The sequence below is a fragment of the Temnothorax nylanderi genome, unplaced genomic scaffold, assembly GCF_030848795.1.
Source record: "Temnothorax nylanderi isolate EJ_2023f unplaced genomic scaffold, tnyl_v1.0 TNYL_tig0100_pilon, whole genome shotgun sequence".
Classification (NCBI taxonomy): Eukaryota; Metazoa; Arthropoda; class Insecta; order Hymenoptera; family Formicidae; genus Temnothorax; species Temnothorax nylanderi.
The window spans coordinates 47,475-71,190 of NW_027249162.1; the positions used below are offsets into that span (position 1 = coordinate 47,475).

The window sequence follows — 23,716 nt, forward strand, 5'->3', positions numbered from 1 at the left end:
ACGACAAAAAGTAAGTAATAAATCTGTATTTCATGTATACACGGACATGTCCTCCTGATGCCGATAGTGCTTACAGGACTAGATCGCGTGCGAGAAGCACGGGCAGTGGCGCAACCAGATCGGATCCAGTATATCGCAGCATAAATTGTCGTACGGCTACGCAATTGAACATCGTCGTTAATCTACGTTTAGTTTATTGATCGACTATCTTAATTAATTAGTTACACACTGATCTATACCAGCATTATCGCGGAAACATTCATGACTTGTAAAGTCGCATTTGAATTTTACTGTTAGAGATAAGAAATAAACGTGCCTCGCTTACCATCGTATAGTAAGTACAATTTGTTACAGTTTTTTGTCGCGATGGGAACTTATCGTCGTAGCCAAATTTTGTGAAATGCAATGACGTCCGAAAAGAGAGAAAAAGAACAAGAGGGAGAGAGAGAAAGATCTCCTGCGTTTTTATTACATACGCAGAGACACATATATATAATCACGCCACCAATCAGCACAGATAATGCATTCTACCTGTACACACTATGACATTTTAATATTTATTCCTTACATATGACCACATGATACTCCACCCACGTACTTAATCGCTATTGATTAATTTATTTAGCTACACTTCGTATTATTCTTTATTACAAATCCCGCACTTACTCTCCGTGATTCCTCACGCGCGTTGTAGTATGTCTGATGCATGTTTGATGTGTGTTATCTACAATGTCGATGATACAAAAGTAGTTGCTCTGAATATCTTCGATATATATATTGTTTAATTGTCGCAGTCGCTAAATTACTTAATTGTAAATAATCCGCGAACCTTTAAGCACCGCATATATAGTTGCAGTGTGAAATTCCGTTGACAAATGCTATTCAATACGTAATATGTGGCATAATAACCCAACTGTCGTTCTTAATTACAGAATACGCATATGTGACAATGATACTTAAATTAAGTTTAACTTAAATTGAATTAATCAAGAGTTATTGTATATTATTTTCATCAAAGTACCGAAATTCGAGCATCATAATTTTGCACATTTTAAAATATTGAGATATTAAAATTTTAAGTTGACAGCTCTTGCAAAACCCATTATTAACTTCATTAATTTTCCAGAGATAACGTGTCTTACATTAAAATGATTTATTTATCTCTTACCGAAGGAATGAAGATACTTTGTGTGATATGTCTTCTTATATACAATATTCCCGCAGAGATATATATGTACAATATTCTGCAGTATTATCTTTTCAAACTGCATTTATCATAATTATTTGAGAGTATATTTAATCACCGTCGGATATATATTAATTTATTGATGTCCGCGCTATTCTGAAGTATTCAGCTTGGAGTGTTTAAACTTGCAAAGCCATCCTATTTACAAAATTAATTGCGAGCTCGCGAAAAAATGTAATCATTTATTGATAAGGAAATTACATTATATGGGACATAGCTCGAATTTTTTTATCAAAGATAGAATCGTCGAACAAAGGCTCTGCTAACTTAATTATCTCTACGCGGAAAGAGAATTGGTTAATCCTTTTATTTTTCCGTGATTAAGCTATATTCTCATTTAGCTCATTTACTACTTTTATTATTTTTCTTTTTTTGTTTTTTCAACGCTCGGATAACCCTCTTTCTAACAATAAGAGCTCTCTTCTTTCTTCTATTGTTGTTCTTTATTGCAATCTGCTTAACCTATTTCAAAACTCTCTTTCACGGCCGATATTCAATAATAAGCTCTCTATTTGCATACGTATACATACATCAGTGAACGAAAACACAAAGCGCGCCATGTGCAAGCTCCGGCATCGTGATATTGTACTGTGATTCAGACCGTACAGGGTGTCCCAGTTTATAGAATGTGTTATCCAAAGCTCTGACAGCTTAAGTGAAGCCCCCGCGAATATTTGGATCGATTACGACGCAAATATTGATATACGTTGGGCAACGTTAATAATTAATGACACGGAAATTGCAGTTATAACGCTATCGGTTACGTATTCATAGAATAAATCGATACAGTCTTAATGAATGACAGATATATCTTACAATTAGTAAATAATTCACACTTTGCCGAACGCATTAAATGAACTGTTCTTTCAGTTGAGTTTGTCGGATATTGTCGAGAAATTGTATTCTATTTTAATTTTACGAAAAACGATATTCCTCGCCACGGATCTTGTATCTCGATGTGGCAGTGGAAATATGAATTATCAGCCTACTCTGCACAGTATAGTATGTACAGTACGTTTAGAGCATAATAAAGGGTGATCTATTCACACGCAATACATCGACCACTCGGAAATTATTTAAGGACGCCAAGATCCTCCTCAGTCTTGTACTTATTACGCATATTATATACAGATTATGATATATGTATACTCTCTGACGTTTCTATTCTGAGAAAAATAGGATTACTGAAACGTTAAGTACTCTTTATACTCTTCGATTCGCTAAATTGAAATTCAAACCTGCTTCCAATTTGTGGAATAAGAAAGATTTATGAATAAATAATCATTTTTACCTATAACGAATTTACTTGGGCAGAATATGAGAATAGGATAAATTATTAATTTGATGTTTCGCTGGGAGAAAATCGACGGTATGCCGGTGTGGCATCACATGTGTATATTTACTGTCTATATATGCAATATGTATATCAGTAATTACATACTATAATACTCTATACATAGTATATCAATGTATTATACATGGTACTATACAAAGAGTTGTTATAGAATAGGTTTCTGTTAACGCGAAAATGTCCTTCTCGATAAAAATTTTGATGAACAGTTTCAGAATGTCTGCCGAGGTTTTTGGTGCGAGTATTCAAGCGATGACTATTGATAATAATGCGCCTCGGATATTCTATGAGATTAACGTTAGTTACTCTATACACACACACACACACACACAGAGATCGTCGCAAGTCAGGAGTTAACGGAAAGTCATGTACAACGACGCCAATCGATGTCGCTGCGCCGATGCAACTTTAAAAAATTAATAAACTTATTTAAGAGGATGCGGCTGTCTAGACGAGTTAAATCGCGATGTACTAATATAAGTTCACGTTGCTACGACTCAAATAGTTTATCGAACAAGAATTACGTGTCGTTCTATGAAGAAAAATAAAAGTTCTTCTAAATAATATATAGTAACAAGAAGCGAACACACTATTGTCTTTGTAGTAGGGGGAAGTGGGGATCATTGATACAGCGGGAACATTGATACAGTCATCATATCTCTGCATGAGAAACATCTAAGAAGGTCACGTATCCATGCATATATGGCGTTATGATACACGAATAACCTAACCAAATTTCGTACGCGAGCAGTAGCCACTTGATAAATGACAGGTATAAACGTGTTTTGCGTACTCTCAGGTAAATATTTTCAAAAGTCTTTGAAGCGTGATTTTTCACATTAATCTGATTAATACTAAATAAATATTTCGTCAAAAGTAAGAAACAGTATATCTCTTACTAATTTGTCGAAAATATTGACATGACTTTGTATTATTTTCAGCTGAGAATATATTTTATTATGTATGACGCTGTGGGGCAAATTCGTACACTGACTCGTGGAGCACTTTGATACATATTAATATGTATATATGTAGTTTATAGTATTAAGTAAGATATTTTTATTTTATTTTAAACGAAAATGGTAAGAATGTACAAAAAAAAACCGATAGGGTCTATATTGATGAAGATGCCGTAAAATTGTTAATTCCGTATAAATAAATATCTCTATATCTCTATATACAATAAACATAGCTTGTTTTAATAATAATCCAATTTATTTCTGAATAATATTAATATAGATCACTGAGAATCAGTGCCCCATGCCCGTATCATTGTACCCCGCATATGAGGCACATTGATACGAATTTCATTCTTTACAAAAAATGTTATAACATTTCTTATTATTAACCTACAGCAAAAAGGCAATCAAAACACGTAAGTAGAAGGACAAGCCTTTAAATTTAACCTATTACATTTATCTTAATATATCTGCAAAGTTATTTATTTAACTCTTGAAAAAAATCGTATCAATGATCCCCACTTCCCCCTATTATACTTTTCGCGTCATAAAGAAATAAAATTGGCCCCTAATACATAATCTTAACTGCCTGCGGAATTAATATAATTACAATAAATAAATAAAAATGTACATACAAACCTTTATATTGTAGTTTTTCTTACGTGTATATAAATTATATAAATTGTATTTTTTGAAATATATATTTGATACGCCTTTAAAAGTTTATGGGGAAAGGTCAGCAGGAGTGAACGAAGCTCGAAGCTGTCCGAGCAGTTCATTCTTTACTTGGATTGGACAGCTCCGCTCTAGCATGGAGTTCCTCTAATAAGCGTCTAGACAGTAACTGCCTTTCCCTGCAATTGGTGTAGCCGCATCGTCGCGTCGTCGCATCGTTTGACCGTCGCTTCGTAATAATCGTCTCCGACGTTGGGGGGATACACCGTTGTCCAGATAGCCAATTAAAAATGACGCGAAATAGTACAAACTGTCCGTCGTTCGTTGCCCTCGCTTCTTCGCGAACCATCTCGTTCATCTCGTCACAATGGACACTTTTGTTTGACTGGTCGTTGTCGGAATCGATCGAGCTTCGCAGGACGTGAAAATGCGTTGCTCTCAATCGATAAAAGATACCGCTCACACATTTATTATTTCATAAAGAATTTATTTAGCTGTATGCAATGTTATCTTAATTACACAGAATATATCGCTTAGCTATAATACAAGGAAATAAAATCACTGATAATGAGCAGATACAAGCTTTCTTTCAATTTAGAGTTAAGATAGATAGAGGATGAGAATTAAGAGCGCGAGGGTAATTTAGTTTGCATTTAAAAAACAAATTAATATCTTGACGCTGTCGTGATAACGTTCGAAATTTATGGGTACTTCAGTTATCTTCGCAACGCGACGCGACGCCGCTAATGCAACCCTAAAATAAATCAGGCGTTTCCCAACATTGTAACGTGATTCTGGCCGCATGGGGTAGATTTGCGCGCCGAACTCCGGTTCCGAAACTGTTCCGTAATGACTGTCCCTTAAGTCGTAATCCTCCCTTAACGAACACCGACAGCGCTACGACGCTAGCCGGGGGCCGCTGTCACTATACGCTATTTATAATATTATTATCCTATTGTTTTAAGTTTAAAGTGGTCAACGCAGTCCTCGACGATATTCATCCTCGACGGAAGTCCCTGAGCGATGGATTTACAAGTGGATGTACAAAGTCACGATGATGGTGGTGGTTCGATGATGGAATTACGCGTGCGATGGCGTGTAGGACCGTCGTGGGTAGATCTCAGGCCGGGTGCAACGTTCGTATCTGCGGATGATGATGGTGGCACAGGCACAACGCGACGAGGATCACCAGCAGCAACGAGCTGCCGTTGCTGGTAGCGCTAGACTCATCGTAGTCCGTTACGTCGCCGCCGTTCTCCTTATGACCTCGTAGTTTCAAATCTACAGAGATTTAGAAACGTGTAATCAGAATAGTACTATCAAGAAACTATAATAGAAGTCTGCGTTTATGTATATAAAAATAAAATAATGATTTATTTTTACGACGTGAAACCAAAATCTCTTATAATTGATGATATCAGTGATATTGGGAAAGAACAAAGAAAGATACTAAAAATGCGATTATCTCTGTTGGGATTAAATTCTGATTTAAATTTAATGTGTACCTTGCTCCTTTAGCCTATCTTGATTTCCCTCCAGGATGTTATTGCTCCCTGAATTATGCCTCGCTTTACCTGCAAACAGAGCGAGAGATATTGAACGGTATCGTTCTACGAAAGAAAGTTTATATTTTCATATTGTCAATATTGCCCGAATAAATATTTGATAAATGAATACTCTTATTCATAAGCTATACCTTTTAATTTTGAATACTCCATTTATTCATCTTTATTCAGTACGATTAATTCTTTATCGATATTAACTTCATTAATCGACAATTTAAATAAATTCATATCACTCAATTAGCAGGATTTATTTAATAACTTCTATTCCGTTATGTAAACATGAGAAATTCAGTTTCGGAAATTCAGTAAATTTACCGAATGAGAGAATTATTCAATTGATTATTTCAGTTGATTTCTCATTCCGTCTTCTTTGATTAATTGGTGCCCGCTGAATGTCTTTAGAGTAATTTGTTTCGCGACGTGGTGTTCGGTTTCGGCTGGTACGTCACGAGACTACTAATGACGACGGTTGTTAAATCAATTGCCGGAGAAGAGTAGCAATGACAGTAAGCACGAAGATAGAATACGATTTATGAGACGGGTTTATGTGACAGAATAAATACATCCAATTTGAATAAATACAGATTACGCTCTCTTATATCTATCGGATAGTAGCTTAATCCCGCTCATATCTTTCATAAATAAAAAAATGCCACCCCCCTCCCCCCCGAGAGTTTATGCCTTTCGATAAAAATACGGTCAAATTTTCCATCTTTCGCGCAGAGTTGCGGCGAGTTTAACGTTAAACAACGACAAAAAAAAAGAGACGACGGAGTGAACGGTGGATGCTATTGGAAAAGCGATCTAGCGTTTTACTCGCGGCGGGCGAGCGCTGGTTCGTTTGTCTCCGTGAAAAATGCTGCTTGGACCGTGTGTTTTCTCAAGTAATGAGAAGAACGAATGAGAACGGGGCAACGTCGGCACCCGATAGAGCAAGCCCGGGCGCAGATTGTGGAAGGGCTTTACGGTATGACCAACGTGTTTGTCTCCACGTTGTTAAGTTGCCGCGCGAACTCTCCGAGACGTCGCGCGTCCTCACTTTCGCGTGGGTGCTCGGAAAATCGGCTCATATATGGCTCGATCGGCACGTCTAATATTTTCTCCCAGGAAAAACAGGTGTACATTAACCATTCCGACGCGAGGGAGATAAAAATGGGCGATAAATCCCAATAAAAGTTAATAGCCGGACGTGCTAAATCCGTGTTTCGCCCTTAACAGAGACACATCAATAATACCGTATCAATTTTCCATTATCACCGAGAACAGCCGTATTTACACTGTTCTGCACATTTAACTGCGACGCCCGTATCGAGGCGTGTATATTTAAGCGCGTGTGGCGAGAGGTGGGAAGAGTTCAATAAAATTGACCCAGGACGTTGAAAACCGGTCTCTATAAATCTTCCATCGCGCGCGCAAACGTAACGTCGCCTCCCAATCTGTTGGCATCAAAATATTTTGCATATATCGATTTCCGGTCGCCGCCGGGGCGAAACGGGAAGTCGCACCGAAGACGGGTCAATAATAAATCCCGGATTTTTCATTATGATGGCGCGGAAGATACTCGATGAAATATGAAAGCGTGCGGCTGCCTTTACGCGAGCAACTCTCGCGCTGACATCACTTTCGTGCGCCGATTATTTATCGCTGCTGGCAACGCGCGCCCTTGGCGCTACTAATTATGATGATTTCTGTTGTGTAACGGTTACATAATTGTACATTGATCCGAAAATGTCGCTTCGGCATTCGAATAAAACCGAATAAAATTTGAGCGTTGGTACAAAGATAACATTGCGACCAACTAGAGATGCGCGAATCAAGAATTTTTTATGTCGAATCGAATAAAATCGTTGAAATATAATTTTTAATTAACAAAATAATATTATTCCGAATAGTAACATTTACTTCACCAGTGAATAATTAACAGTAGACTTTTTAATTGAACCTACTGACTATCATTTTTTAATCGTCATGACAATATAACTATCATTAGATTAAATTTTAACACGTAGATAACGAAAGATTAGTTTAATGTGAAAAATAATATTAATTATATAATATAAATTCTTTTTAAAGTAAAAAACATACTTAAATATTTAATATAAAACTATTAAAATATACTTTATTTAATGTCGCAGTAACTCAAACAATTAGGCAAAAAACATAGAAAAATTATTAAAATACTCTTATGTAATATTCAATATCATTACATAATTACATACATATAGAAATTAAAATAAAATAATATAGTATATTTATTTTATTCATCAATATTTATAGCTTACTATTTTATTACGCATACTCAAACTTTTACTTACAATTTGACAGGGTCATAGAGCATGTCAAAAATAAGAAATAAACTTTTTGGCTGCTACTTAGCCGCTCAGTGAGTGATTATAATACTGAATATCGTACTTTTGCTTATTAATGGGAAATATAATTTTGTAAAATTGACAGTGTATAATGTATATGATTCGTATTCGATCCATCTAGTTTCGAAATTTTCAAATAGTTCGGATTCGAATCATACACTCAGAGAAATGGACAGTTCGTTCAAAAATTAACAAATGGATAATCCGATAATTTCAATCAGAATTATGAATAGCCGATCAATTATTAATGATATCCGGCTATCATTGATTGGACATTATTCTAATCTTGATCGACTTTTCATAATTCCGACTAAAAATATCGGATTATCCATTTGTTAATTTTTGAACGAACTGTCCATTTCTCTGAGTGTAGAAATTCGAATTTGAAATAGTTCACACATCTCTACGACCAACTGATTTACGAAGAAGCATTATCGCGGCCATGTGTCTGAAATTAATTCGTGTTTATATTGCGTTTATATCCTCCTATATCCTGCACGTCCCTGTGCGGCGGCGGCCGTATAAAGACTCGCGATGAAATCGTATTCGCGGCCGAGAAGAGTCCGCGCGGGCCGTAAAAACATCGATTAGCCATAAAACGAAGACGGGGCGAGATGTTTAAAGTTTTCCCGTTGCGAAATGAACCATTAAAGCAGCGAGCGAAGACTCTCAAGCGCCTCGGAGCTATATCGCGACCGACGAGAGTACCTTAAAGCACGTGCTTCAAAGGCCGGGGGGTTTTATATCGGCGTTTTTTATCCTGACATGGTATGCATACACGGCGCAGTTATATTACATTACAACGGTATACGGTCAAGAAGACGCGCAACAGCACAGCAATGCCGAGTAAACATTTTTACATATTTGATTTTCCAAGGTTGTAACCACCGAAACGCGATAACGCTATTAGCGGATTACGATTCGCGAGATACATTCGCGAAACGTCGATTCTCGAGGGCATAAAATGAGATTGGAAGTTTACAAAAATATAGACGAGAGTATATTGTTCCTTTGTGCGGTGTGTTTCGACGATGAATATATTTTGTGGGCAGAAAGAGAAAAAGAGCCTCAACGTAGATAACAAAATACTTTACGTGCGCTTAGTTAATACTCGGGCAGAACACAACGAAATATACAGCGAAAGCACGGTACGGTACGGCACGGCGCGGCGCACTGACATGTAATTTACCATCTCCTTTGAGGGGCCGATGTATTGTTCCACAAAGCTCTTCCCGTATTATTATCTCTTTGAATACATCAGCGTACTCGAAATACCGCGCCGCGCCGAGAGAGAAGAGAGCCTCTCGCGAATTGGTGCTCTAAACGTCTGCCATTTTGTCCCCTTCAATACGCATTTGCATACCAAGAATAAATCCGGTAATATTTGCTCATTATTATGTTAAGAATATACGTGTTAAATAAACATACCTAATATTATTATGGAATCTAGGTGATGAGGTCAGATATTTTCATAAATTTTCAGATATATACACATATATATATATACACACATATATATATATATATATATATATATATATATATATATAACTTATTGCTATCACGTTAGAGCGTCAGAGCAGTAGTTCGTAACCTTTCGCTCACTATAACAAATTTAATATTTTGCTCCGCCAGCTTCAAATGAAAATAGAAAGAATCTACAATAAAAATTTTAGATATTTTTTTTATAGAAAAACTAATTTATTACATTTTGTTTAAAATTTTAATAATGTATCATATCGCTTGAAGCATTTGCCCAGATTTCCTCTCACAGCAAAAAAAAAAACAGTTTCCTTTCATATTAAATTTAGGTGTCAAAAATTCAAATTTGTTATTCTACGACACAATAATGAGTAAGTGCCTACACAAAGTAGTAAGCATAAAAAATACTTTTAATTAAAAAGATACAGGAGAAAGCACCTATATAAAAATTTTATGTCGAATCTAGCTCGATACTGAAGCTGCTGGAACGAAATGTCGAGTTCCAACATAATCTTACAAAATTCTATATAGAACAACGTGTATAATTACATATAAACTGTTAAAACCGTAACTTGTCACAGTGTTACTTCTTCTAAATCTCCGCGATGTAAATGACCATTCTTTTTCCAAGAAACTTCTATTTCTCTAACGGATGTACGCGAGGTTACTCAGGGAAAAGTATGTTACGCACAGCCGTGAGACGTTAACGCGCAAGAGAGGAAAGCGCGAAGGAAGCGCGGCGGCGAGTCCCTTTGCGGGGGAACTTCGGCTCTGCCCTTTTTCCACCGCGATGAAAAGCAGGTTGGCGCGATAGGTGCAAGAGCCGAAACGTTATTCATCCGGGTCTCTTTAAAAAGTCATTTCTCTGAACGTCTATCTCTCCGCTATCGCGGATGCATGCGCGCGCGGATCTCGCGCTGCATTCTGCACGAGTTTGCATGAAACGCCTAGCGCCGACTTTTGTGCGCGTTTTCCTCTCGCGGCGGCGGCCTGTCGTGCAAAACGAGACACGGTCGGTCAGTCGGTCGGCCGGTTGGTTGGTCTGCGAAACCCGACACGACGACGGCTCCTATTCATCCGCGATTTCATGCTGAAATAGTGTGTGCCCGACCCTCTCTTAAAGCCTCCGACACTCGACGTTGGAGAAGCTCGAAGTTGGTCGGATGGAAAACTTGAAATGCCTTAACAAGCGCGGGTGACACAGATTCGCGCGCGAACGTGTGCTTTTGTTGCGTTTCCCGCGGTGGGTCGTATACGTTTCTCTCGTTATAATATTAGTAATAGAAATTACAATCTGGAAAATCACAGCGATATTTGAGAGCATACCGGGAACTAATAATAAGCATTTGCAGGCTGTATCTATTATTATTAGATTATATCTTCGAAGAAACATTTTTTGATTTTTATCTTCCTAATGATTACCTGCACTCTTCACAATGTCACTGATAGTATAATCAATAAAACACAATATTTTGAAAGCCGGTAAAAAATATAATACCTGTTCATTTCATTAAAGTGGATTTACGAAAGAATATTTGAAGAATGGTAGAAAATGGTACAAAATAATACTGTTAACAAGGGATCAAGGGTCTTCGACGTCGACTTGCTTCCTCTTGAAAAATATGTTATCAGATATCAAAATATAAGGAAATATTCTTTTATACATACCCAATCTCCAGTTTAAGATATAAAATCCGCTTGAAAGTTTTATAGCTGAAATCTTCTTTCGACAATATTTTCAAAAATATCTATTACATCAAAAAATGTTTCACATAAAGTTATTTATTCGCTTTTTATCATAGAATTAAATAACAATAGTAAAGTTTTTATATATTTCTTGTTTTTTTTTGTTTTTTTGAAAAAATCTCCATCCATTTTTGTAAAACTTATTATTTCTTTTTAATTCTATGATAAAAACCGGATAAACTTTATTTTTTGATGCAATAAGTAATTTTTATAAAACTTTCAAGAGGTGTTTTTACCCTTGGAAACGTGTAAAAAAATTAACATCTCTTAGATTTTTATGCTTAATAATATATTTCAAGGAGAGACGAATCGGCGTCGAAAACTTGGATAGTGTCTCTCGTAAGAGATTGTTATACGAATAGAATGCTCGATGCGATGTCGAAAAAGCGCATTTGTTCCTTTAGTTCGGTTCAAACAGAGCGTACGGATGCGCGGATACGATCGCACAAACTGGCTACTCGATCTAATTAATCAGCGACCCGTTCGTCCGCCACAAGTACACTACGCTTCATCATTCAAAAAGTACCTCTCAATACAAAGCGAGCAGTAAGGGCCGGGCGATCGATTTATATTTCGTGCAACGAAATTGAAATGAAGCGGTTAATTAATTAATTAATGGTTTAGTATCTCGACGAAGCGGTTTCGCAATTTCCATTGAAATTCATAAAGCAATTTCGAAATTAAGTCGCAAGTCTCTTCATTCCTTTATCATTCGAAAGGGTTTCCCCTCATTAGTGCAAAATATGCATGATCCTGCAGGAGCGTATAATTTTTTTTTTTTTAAGCGAGCTCGCTATATTACAGTACATCACGAAGTTCTACACGTCAATTTTACTGGACACAGAGTTTTAGAGGTATTTCTTCGCAAAGAAGAGAAGAATTACTCTTTAACCAACTGCTTAAGTAGAAGATGCTACTCACCTTTGTACTTGGTGCTGCTAGAATTGGAGCTCGATATTGCTGAAAAGTAAATAACAGCGTTCAGTATTATTCAAACGATGCTGCGTCGTGCGCTTCAAAGTGACGTCAAATATCTAAAGCGTCAACTGAAGAATCTCTCTCGAGTCGGGGGGAGGGAGGGAGGGGGGGGATCTTCGGGAAGGGCGGTTCGAAAGGGCCCGGCGGAGCTGTAGCTGAGAAATAACGAAGCGAGCAATAACGCGGATAGTCCTTTCAAGTCACACTCTCTAACTCGCGACTTTGTTTACGCGTTGCCCTAACTCGCGAAGGTTCTAACTTCTTGTTATCTTTCACTTTACTGGTGCAAACAATTTCAAACGGTTCGCAGGTACCAGCCCTCGTACACCTCGCCTTCGTTTTCAACGCGGGAGGGGAGGGGGCGATTCGCACACCGGCGGATATTACTCGCGACTGGTAAGTAGTAGCGCGACGGTTGAGTGCGCCCCAAGAACTTTCCTCGAGTCGTGATTCCGAATCGGTATAGGCGTCCTCTCGCAGCCGCCGGAATATTTTTGCGAAATATTGTTTTATTCATAAGCGCGAGCGCTTTTAAGAATATAAGGTCTGGGGGCCGGATTTCACTCGCTATCTCGGTAGAAAAATTCCAACTATTTTAACGCAGCTGCTGCTTAATAAGCTGCAGCCAGCTATGCGAGCGAAGCACTGCGCTACTTTGTCGAATCCAGGTATGCCTAGCGAAGTATCTTGTACATATAATGGCAAACAATGCAATTTTACTACAATTTATTCCGCGGAATCTCCGCCGTATTAGCCTCGGCTAGACGAGAATCGTTAATATACGTCGCGGGGCGAAGGAAAACGCGGCGGGGGAAAACATTTTTTTAGAGTCGAGATATAACCATAATTATACTTACGATAGACTTTAATGCTGCCGTCAGTGTCGCCCAGCGAGTTCCTGGACACACATTTATACGAGCCGTAATCCGCCGGACTGACGGAGTTTATCGTCAGCTTCATATGTATTTTGTACGCGTTATCTTTCAGCACCGGATCGTATTTTCCTCCTGCAACAAATCGCAATTCCCGTCAGTAATGCGCTGCGCAGTTCTATTCATCGTTTCTTTCTTTCTTTCTTTCTTTCGTTTTTTCATTATCGTTAAACTAAATGATAAATTTGTCCACGGTATAGCCGCGCGAGATTACATCGATCGAATTAGAATTAGAGCGCTGTATTCGTTCTCTAAAAAAAATAATAATAATAAAAGAAAAAATGATATGCGCGCGTGCGTGGATATTATATCCGCGCTCTTTGTCCCAATTCCAGAAAAAATCACGCTTAAATCAACCAGACGCATGCCGAAATAAAAAAATTTTTTTTTAAAACACAAAAAAATATTTCGCTTTTCTGTCATGTGCTGTCAGTCACGTTTGCCCGGGGTTACCTGTCATTCCCTTGACGTGATTTACTCTTTCGGGTAGAGCTTGAAAATAGAAGTACCGACCGGATCGGCGGGTATTTTTATTGGAATATGCGGCGGTAATCGAGGGCTTTTAAATAACCGTCTGTCCTTCGCGCATCCACGGTAGGTATGTGGGTCAACCGGCGTGGCGACAATACGAAAAATCTCATAGAAGGGACTCGCTCTCGCGAACTGCGCCTTCCGAACAATGGCAGGACACGGTTGGATGAGAAAACCGGAATTTAACAAAGAGATTCTGTTTCCTAATTATTTCCTGCCGGAGAAGTCGGTCGAGCGATTTAATAAGTGGCTGGCGCGATCTATCTGGACGTCACCCGTGTCTCGTGAAACTTTTTCTCCCGTGTCCCGTGATTGATTTTACACAGACGTGGCTTTTTTCGATTCACCACGCTCGGAAGGATCGTCATGAAAGTTTAAGCAGCAATGCAACAAAACACATACGTTTTTCGTCGCACATAATTAAATTTCTTTACCGTGGCAAAAGATTGATGTACGATTTTGTGTTCGAATTTCGATAATTATTGCCCACTCGCTTGAGAATAAACGCGACTATAAATTTTAAGTTGTTTTCGTCGGCATAGAGAGAGAGAGAGAGAGAGAGAGAGAGAGAGAGAGAGAGAGAGAGAGAGAGAGAGAGAGAGAGAGAGAGAGAGAGATCCACGGACATAAAAACAGACAGAAAGTCGCTAATGTTTTTTTAAAATGTTTTTTTATCGAAATAACGTACCGCATGGAGATTATCCAATATTTGTGCAAATATCTGTTCCATTATTTCCCGACCCTATATATGCAATTTGTCAATTTCACGATTCTCATCGAATTCTGTAAACGGCTCGTAATAGTGTGGAATGGTGAATATCAACATTCACGATCGCGGAAAGCGCATTATCCGTTCCGGGCTCATTCTGAGGCGAATCCAAAGTACGTTCGATTCACGATTGTATCCCTTTTATTGTATTCCGTTTTGCATTCCGGGCTTTTCGCGCGACACCACCCGTTGGGGGGAAAGGTGGACGCCGTTTGGGATCTTCTTCTTCTGGGCCGAGAACCGGAAGCGCCCGTTGAATGGCGCCCGCCCGAAACCGAAATCACGTTAACTTAAGACCGTCGCGCGTCGAATACCGAAATAGCCGCGACGTACAGCGCGGGCGCTAACCCGTCTTCCGACCTGATTGAACTATTGTGACGTCGACAGCCACGGGGAATTCGTAGATGACTGTTCGATCCGAACGACCCGTTTCCGACCCGAAATCGAACGCCATTTATTACGGCGCCGATCGGCAGGGGCGATTTGCCGGCCGTTCTGATAAAACGCGGGATCTTTAGATGTTTGGATTGATTATGCGAGCTACGTCACGCGGGCAAATGCGAGCCATAGAAATCGTCTGACCTCCTCGACGACGTTAAATTGTAGCTTCGGATTCAGAGATGACTTCCGGCGTCTTGAACGGAATATAGACGCGCGCTCGAACCTCGACGTTCGAGGTATCGAAAAGCGGAAACTATAAGGAAAAATGCGAAAATGTCTATCGCGAGGATATCAATCTCGGAAAACAGGATTGACTCACACTCGACTCACATTCGATCGAAGTATCATCACCGTCAGTCGCTGCCAGTTCTCGATAAAATGGAGAATTTTTGGATTACGCCAACGAACCTCCTACACCGGGCGGGATTTATGCAAACTGTCTGAACTGCAATTTTATCACCTCGCAAGTTAGTGTTTAACATTTGGTGAAATATAACGAGCGAAGCGAAATAACGCCCTTTAATACTGCTCGAGCCGGCCGACTTTTCTACTGTTTAAGAACTCTGGCAAATTGCTGCAAAGTCCTCCTGTACGAGTGCTTAAAAAAGAAAAGGCACAAAACTTTCTCTCGCGCCGTTTCGTAAGTAAGAGAAAATTATTGAGATGACAAATACTTTTACGAAAATTCAGGGCTCTCGCCCTGATGTGAGAATTTGCCGATGATTGTCAGTTCGACCTCATTTTGTTTCCAAGGGAAAAGTTCTATTGTACATGCTGTTGGCGCAGATGATTTAAAGACGATTCGATTTGTATAGGGCGAAACTTAAATTATACCGGGTGAGTCGCCAGAAAATGTAGGTTATTGAAACCTTTGATATAAACAGCGCTATGAATACCGGATTACTTAATAAAAATAGGTTGCATTTGTGGGTCTGTCTGAAGAAGTCATCATTCCGTTCTTAATTTATTGTCAACAAAAATATAACATGAATCAAGATTCGATTATATTCGTTATTTATAGTCACTATATTCCGTTTCCTATCACGTGTAAATTTGCGCCAAACGATTTCTCACGTACGCAATTTGATTGTAAAACAACATGTCTTCGAAGCGCGGATTCAGCTCGCGGCGGGTCTGGGTTCGGAGAAGGCGCGGAGGAACAGATGCGGGTTTAAGAATGGCAAAACAAAGGCTTATTATAAAGTAAAATTACGTTTATTACACAATAATCCGATGGCCGGGATGGCCAAGCAAAAGACTCGCGCGGTACAATGTTGAGTGATACGCGTACTTCCAGAAGTCACGGTCGTGCTGTTAGGCTATTACTCCTGCTGGCTTGAGGCGCGGGAATTTACAATAGCTGAACCGGCGCGGTAGACGTACAAGAACGCGTGTGCTTATGATCCTCGCGGGATAGCGCTAGCGATCGGGTACGCTTACAGTGCGATCGAGACGGGAGATCGATGCGCCGCGGGCGGCTGATTAGCGCGATGCGTACGGGACGGAGACGGTTTTTCGGGGTTCGCAGGTCGAATCGCGTGACAACTGATTGGCTCGGGCGGAGCCGGTTTTCCCGATACCGCGGATCGGAGCGCGTAACAATGGCGCGAAGCGCGGACGCGGAGATGAGATCGCGCGAGATTCCGTTCGGATGGACATGGACGGAGTGCGGAATCCGCCGAGACGCACTCGACGGAGGTAGAGGACGGAGTCTCTACCCCGGCTGTAGGCTGGAACGAAGGAGTAGATTCGGATCGAGCCGGCCACCGAGAAACACTCGGTGGAGACAGAGAGCGGATTCTCTACCCCGGCGGCGAGCTTGTTCAAAGGGCTCGATCGACAATGAGGAATCCGCCGAGACGCACTCGGCGGAGAGACAGAGAACGAATCCTCTACCCCGGCTTGATAGCTGTGGAGATGTGTCGGGAATCAGTCGGTCGCCGAGACACACTCGGCGGAGACAGAGAAGAAGGATTTCTCTACCTCGGCTGATAGCTTAGTGAAATGAATCGGGATTCAGTCGGTCGTCGAAACGCACTCGACGGAGACAGAGAAGCAGGATTTCTCTACCCCGGCTGATAGCTAGGCTCAGGATTCAGCGGAGATGATCGGTATGAGTTGGTGCTGGATCACGGCGGAATCTGATAATTATTAACAATCCGCGGGTTTATATACCCCGCGGATCGGCGACGCTGATAGTGGGATATGATGCCGGCGCACGCGAGCGTCGGGTTTATACGACGTAGTCCGGAGACGCCCGACGCCGCGATCGCGCTGGGCGGTGTTCGGGCGACGTCGGCTTCGCTCGGCTTGTGAGCCGGTGCCCCGGATCGCGAGTTCGTTAGGACGATTCTAACAATACAATGTTTAAAAAAAAAGAAGGTGGGCACACCGTGCCCGTTCCTCGCCCGGCGGATGGTTAGCCGGGCGGCATCAGCTTGTCGTTCAGCCGGAACGATGCGTATTTTCCGGGGCGCATCGTTACAATTGTAAGAAAGATATATAAAGCCCAAATGATTCACTTTCTCATCTGATTGACCAATCGTTTCTCCTTCGGAAACACCACGGTATTTCCAGGCTTGACGTCGCCACCGAGAACCATTTCCGATCTAAACGGGCGAGGTTCGACGCTATCTGCCGCGGCATCGATCACGGTACGTCTTGTTAAAACGCGTGAAATCGCCTCCAATCATTTTTCTAGTCACGCCATTCGTACATGCATTCCCGCGTGCCCCTCCGCGCTCGCGGGGATATCTCTCACTCCTGGGGGCGCATAATCGGCACAGGGCGAATATATATTACCGGTCGTTGTTGTTCGCGGGACGTCTCTCATCGATGTAATCTCGTGGAAAATAACTTAACGGTTCGATGACAGAAACAAACGTCAACCCGTATTAGCTTTGATCACGTTTCGCGGCCAATAGCCGATGAGCGCAAAAAAAAAGGAGAAATGCGGGACGAGCAATCTCTTCTCTGACGTGAGGCCGGTCAAAAGCGAGCGCGCGGGATGAAATTTTCACAATCACACCGCCCCGTTCCGCCGGGTCTGTTTATTTGAATGCTTTCAATTAGACGCAAATGGAAATTGGCCGAAGAAATGAAAGAAAACACAGGGTGCACGGGCGTGCAATTCGCAATGGAATGTTTTCGCCGCCCCGAGGCTAGAGCCCCGGCCGTTCATGCCGAAGTGCACAACATTGTAACGAATATGTAACCATACAAAAAAAAAAGGACAGACTGAAACAGCCGTACGCCGTTTGGCTCTCTCGAAAATGTATTGACAGTAACTTTCGGAGTGATTTAAATCGCTCTCCGCAGATCCTAAAGTGCAGTTTCTACCCGGTTGGTTTTCCGTTTCGTTATCGCGCCATACAGATCAATGCGGGCATCTAAATTTCGATGGCGTTCGTTGATTAAAACTTCATACTATTTGCTCGGGGAAAAAATTTTTTCCACTTTCCGTAACATATAATTTATTGGGCGGGCAAGTGAATTTTATACGCGACGGTGTTTACGGTGATCAAAACTTTTATCCCCCTCCCCCTCCCCCCGTTTCGCTTCACTGCTATTAATCCCATTACTATTGATCACAGCGCGCGCTCAGCATTGCATAAAGAAAGATTTTCTTTAAATTTCTCCGATGAATGAGATCCTTTAATGCCATTTTATCCATGAATCTAATCTAGAAGTTAATTCCTTAAATGAGTTTCCACAGGAGAAGCACGGCGCTGCTTTTAATTTACACGCAGTTCGGTCCGCGTATATATCTTCGAAATAAATGCGAAAAGGAGGAGGGGGGGAGGGGCGGCAATATGGCGATTACAAGGGGGCAATCTAGTTTTTAATACCGTCAGATTTATTTATTTAAGCAGCATCAGCCGCGAGTATGCGCGCGCGAACATCTACGCGCGGCCTCTTCTTTTCGGGTCGTTTATTCGACCGGAATTAGCCTCTGAATAATGCATGCGAATCCTGGTAACGCGTTAAAGGTATAACACGATTTTATCTGGCATTTATGAGGAAGGCTAAGGACACGGCGCGAGTATGTGTATGAAACGCCAAACACGAAACTGAGGATCGTCCTTTTCTGCGCCGGCCGTTATTACATCGCCGCCGCCGTGGTTAGCATTTGCATCTGTATCGAACGCAATAATGTTGAGGCACAATGTGAGTTTTGACTCCCTCCGATCGTGTTAACACGTAATCCCCGCGCGTCCAAAGATTTCTGTCAACTTGTTTCAATGAAAACTGGAAGGCCATAAGCATATTTCGCGGATCCCTATAATAACGCGGGATAATTATGTTTACCCGTAAAGTGTATAAACACGTGATTCACACATACAGTAACGGAGAATAAAGTTACAAAAGGCAATACAAATGATATAAGAGTCGTAACGGTTATATAGCTAATTCATCGTTACGCGCTATGCCTCTCGACCGTTGAACGTGACTAATGAACGCGCGTCGACTACTTACCGCGTATTTCATAATAATAACGGTTAATCTCCGCCGTAAAAGCGCGGCGTAAACCGCGCAGCTTCCTCCGGGGCGATTGAATGCGCCCGACAGAAGCCGCACGGATGTGTGTACATCCGTGATACGCGAAAAAAGATACGGATCCGAAAGGGATCGATGGAAAGTACTAAAGCCGCCTTTTACAGGCGGCGCATAAAGCAGAAGCGAAAACGCTTATACTCGCGCTTCGCCGGTGTGCGTGTTTATGCGTTCGGTATGAAGCTTTCATTATTCAGAGGGTTCGTTACAACCAGTTATTTTCCTTCCTCGCGAATGCACAGTACGCGGAGGAATACGCGTCGAGGGTGTAATTATCTCTCCCCCCCCTCCCTCTCTCTCTTTCTCTCGCGAGTTACATGAATCATCAAAAAATGCGATATGTGCGTGTCGTGATGCATATAACGAAATTGTAAAGTCATCCCACTTTCCACCAGGTCATGACTCTTTCATGAAACGAAAGAGTCTCTCTCTCTCGTCGTGAGCGATCGCGAATTCTCATTACGCTTAATTGCAACATTGTGTAGTAAAATATGATATAGGTAATAAGTTAAAATATATAACAAGTTAATAAAATATACAATAAGTTAAATTATTTATCGGAGATAAGTGTGCTCACCTTGCGGCACAATCTTGTCCTGATCTCTCGTCCAATAATTGATAGACTTCGGGAACGCTTCTGAATAGCATTCGAGGGTCAACTTCTGGCCTTCTTGGGCACCGACTAACTGATTCTGAACCCAGATCATCGGCGGAACTGAAACAATCAGCGATGGCGTGTATCCAACTTTTAAATTTCAAATTACACGGTATTCTTCACGAACACTTGATTATTTGCATAACTCTTTTTAATAATTACCCTTTATTTTTTTATAGCTTTGTGAATACAAAATGTCACTTCTCATGTTTAATTCATATTTCCTCTTTTTTTTTCAGATTTTTGACAGTTAAATAAATTGTCGACAACTACTTATTCATATTTCATGGTAATAATTTGCCTCCCTCCCCCCCACCCCCAAAGAAACATCTCGATACAACTGAATAGAAATTGATACAATTTGAAATTGAAACAGATGAGACCGAATTTAATTCAAAATAAGATGCACAAGGGACGAACATACGTACAGTGCACAGTGAGCATTATTCTTTTGCTGACGGAAGGGGGCACGCCATTGGATGCGATGCATAAATAGGAACCCATATGTAGCCGGTTCACCTTCGTGATATTGAAGCTCGGGCCGTCCACGCTCGCGACTGAAATTAGAAAAATTAATTATAATAAAAGATCATATAGTAATTATATAGTAATAGAGAAGCAAGATACGTACGAAATATAGGTATTTAATTATCGAAAATAGAAATGTCATGATAAGATAAAGTGACAACGTGATTCGAACGTAATACGAATATCATTCTGTAAAATATTCCTGATCGGCACGTTCATTACTGTCAGAGAGAGGAAAAAATTCATTTGTCGATAAATAACAAAAAGGGATGGAGATTTTCGCCGAATGAAAGGGATTACAACTGCAGGCTAGAAAGGTATCAATAAGTTTGCAACGGGAATTTCCGTGCGAAATATGATCGATGTTATCGATGATAAATCGAGGTGGATGTAACTTTTACGCTGTGACATCGAATGCTTTTGGTGTCAATCGATTTTTTTCCCCATGATGAAACATGGAAAACGTACGTCGGACCTCAGTGAAATTCGCCAAATTTTTGTTTTTTATTCTCGGGAATGTTACGGTTTCCGGGGAATTTCGATAAAGTTATAGCTATAGACAGTTTGGCGCACGGGAAAAGTGCGTGACGCCCGATCGACGGGCCGCTTTGACGTCGATATTTTTATTAGCACTGGCAGCCCGAAACTGCAGAATTTCCGAAAATCTTCGGGATTACGTTCTGTTAAAAAATATCGTTTCGCCCGTAGCATATCGCTTTTACTGGTCGGTTTTTAATTTTCAATGATGTCACAGTACGTATGGAAAGGAGGATTAAAACACTTGCTTAAACATTAAAAAAAAAGAGGAACGGTTAAGTTATTCCGACACAATTCTATTTAATTCGATCAGTGGCACGAATAACGTCGAGATAAGGTTTTTTTCCCGCACTTTGCATTGGAAATTTCACCGAGTCATATTTTTAAACGTGTGTTCGTCCACCTCAGTGAAGTTCACGAAGTACATTCGTGCAACTTTTTTGATGTCAGTAACCGTCGCACGCGACACGACGGAAATTGGTTGCCGAAGTTCCATCGCTTATACGTTTCAATTTGAAAACGCGGATTCGGACGCATTTAGGTTTTGCGCATACAAACGTATTCTCGAATGCAAATGCTCCGTAAAATTATTACGATTATTATTACGTTTTTGTGCGAGAGCGAAAAATATCGCACGCGAGAAAAACGCCTGGCACTGATTCGCATCGCGCGCGCGCGAGCGCACAGGGAGCAGAAACTGTACGCAAACTTTTACCATTTTATCAATGTAACTATTATCGCCGGCGAAGAAGGACCACTTTCGCGCGCTAAAATGCACCGGGAAAATGTGCAAACCGTTTTGATGAATGACCGCATAATGCAGCAGCTGCGGGACTCGATTGTAAGCTGCTCCGAGCATGTGTGCGGCCTCTATAAAGCAATTTAAATTACTACATAGTACACCGACAATGCGCGATAATAAATAAAACATACTGTTAAATTTTCTGGAATATTGTTGTACGGAGTATCTCATAAATTCCCGTTACTCATAAACGCATTCGATAAAACGCTGAGTCGATTGTAATGAAAAAAAGAAACAAATATGACGTAATATAAAATTCTCTGAATATTTAATACAAAATTATATTCAATTAATTCGATATTTAAATTAAAAAACTGCAAAAATATGAAAGGTTGAAATTGGTTCATATCTTTCCCCGTCCGCGCGTGTTCGAAATTCAAATAGCAATTTACGGAGAGCCCGTCAACTCTGGCAACACGAGCGCAAATTCAGTTTACTTATCCGAAAGTTGAAGGCTGCCTATGCCGTTCCACTTGACCGCAATTAAATTCGGCAAAATGTCTGTGCTCTCGCGTCGATGATAAATTAAATATTTTACAAGGAAAAAAAGACTATAGATGCAAATGCAATATAGCAGTAAAAAACACGTGGACACTGAGCGGTAAAAATTACCGCGGGTCACGATCGCGGGAATCGCGATATGTCACATGCCACGATATCAGAAGCTAATGACGCTAACTTTCTCAAGTTCGAGACCCGTTGAGACAAGATTACGACGTGTTACACGGAAGTTCCAAATAATCCAATAACACACTGCATCGTAACAATGTCTTGATCGTAATATCATTAAAGCGTATTACAAGATCATTATAGAATGCGGAGATTTTTTTTCTAATGCCGTCAAACATCTGTCACGTCTTCAGTGACACCTTGGAGAAACTATTACGCGGGACCAGTATTCTTTCGAGTGGCAACCAGGTGCGGAGTGCCCATCCCGAGCGAATACGCCGCGCCGGGGCGACCGATCACAGTCGAAGTGTCGCGGGGTCTCCCTTCTCGGATTAATGGCGTAATAGCGGAACTATGGATAGCGTAATCGTGGTTTAAGGTCGGTCCAGTTGTTTATTGCCCCTTCCCCTCCCCCTTGCGCCGTGCATGCACGCTCCGTACCGTACCCCGGAGTCGCCGTATCGTGCGCTCGCCGTGTGTTTGCCAATTTCAATGCAAATATAGAAGATCTTCCTCGCGGTCTCTGCAAACGTATCACCTCGCTCTAACCTATTGGCCTTGCCACGCGCGGTGTGTTTGCGCTCCCATGCGACCGTCAGCGCGGCGGTTTGGGGTCCGGGGGCTTGATACGGCTCGAATGCACTCGCGCAGTTTAGCCCGAATGTATCTCCCGCCGCCGTCGCGCCGCGCCGAGCGTAAATCTTTTTTCAGGCGGTGCCTTTACGGCACCGCGCGCGCGTAACGGAGCGAGCTTTTGGCGCGTTGCCGCCGCGTTTAGGGACGTTAGAGGGATATTTACTCGATCCCCGAGCTACTCGGATTTTGCGCGAGTCGTACCGATATCCTCCCGAAAGCTGCATGCGCGCCCTCATTTATCTTTCAGGGACCGGAAAATAATCTACGACGTTAAATTTGTAAATATTTAAA

At 41.0% G+C, this 23,716-nt stretch overlaps 1 protein-coding gene across 1 annotated transcript in view; it reads right to left on the reverse strand.

The window, feature by feature from the left end:
- Window positions 1-11: 11 nt before the first annotated feature.
- The window catches only part of LOC139775512 (neurotrimin), a 167,034-nt gene continuing 143,329 nt past the window's right edge, over window positions 12-23,716 (reverse strand). The window contains exons 5-10 of the mRNA XM_071711539.1: window positions 20,682-20,810; window positions 20,176-20,313; window positions 13,229-13,378; window positions 12,315-12,353; window positions 5,737-5,805; window positions 12-5,512 (exon numbers count right to left, since the gene is read on the reverse strand). Of these exons, the coding sequence (XP_071567640.1) occupies window positions 5,352-5,512; window positions 5,737-5,805; window positions 12,315-12,353; window positions 13,229-13,378; window positions 20,176-20,313; window positions 20,682-20,810 (686 nt within the window). The 3' untranslated portion in view covers window positions 12-5,351. The remainder of the gene's footprint in view (window positions 5,513-5,736; window positions 5,806-12,314; window positions 12,354-13,228; window positions 13,379-20,175; window positions 20,314-20,681; window positions 20,811-23,716) is intronic.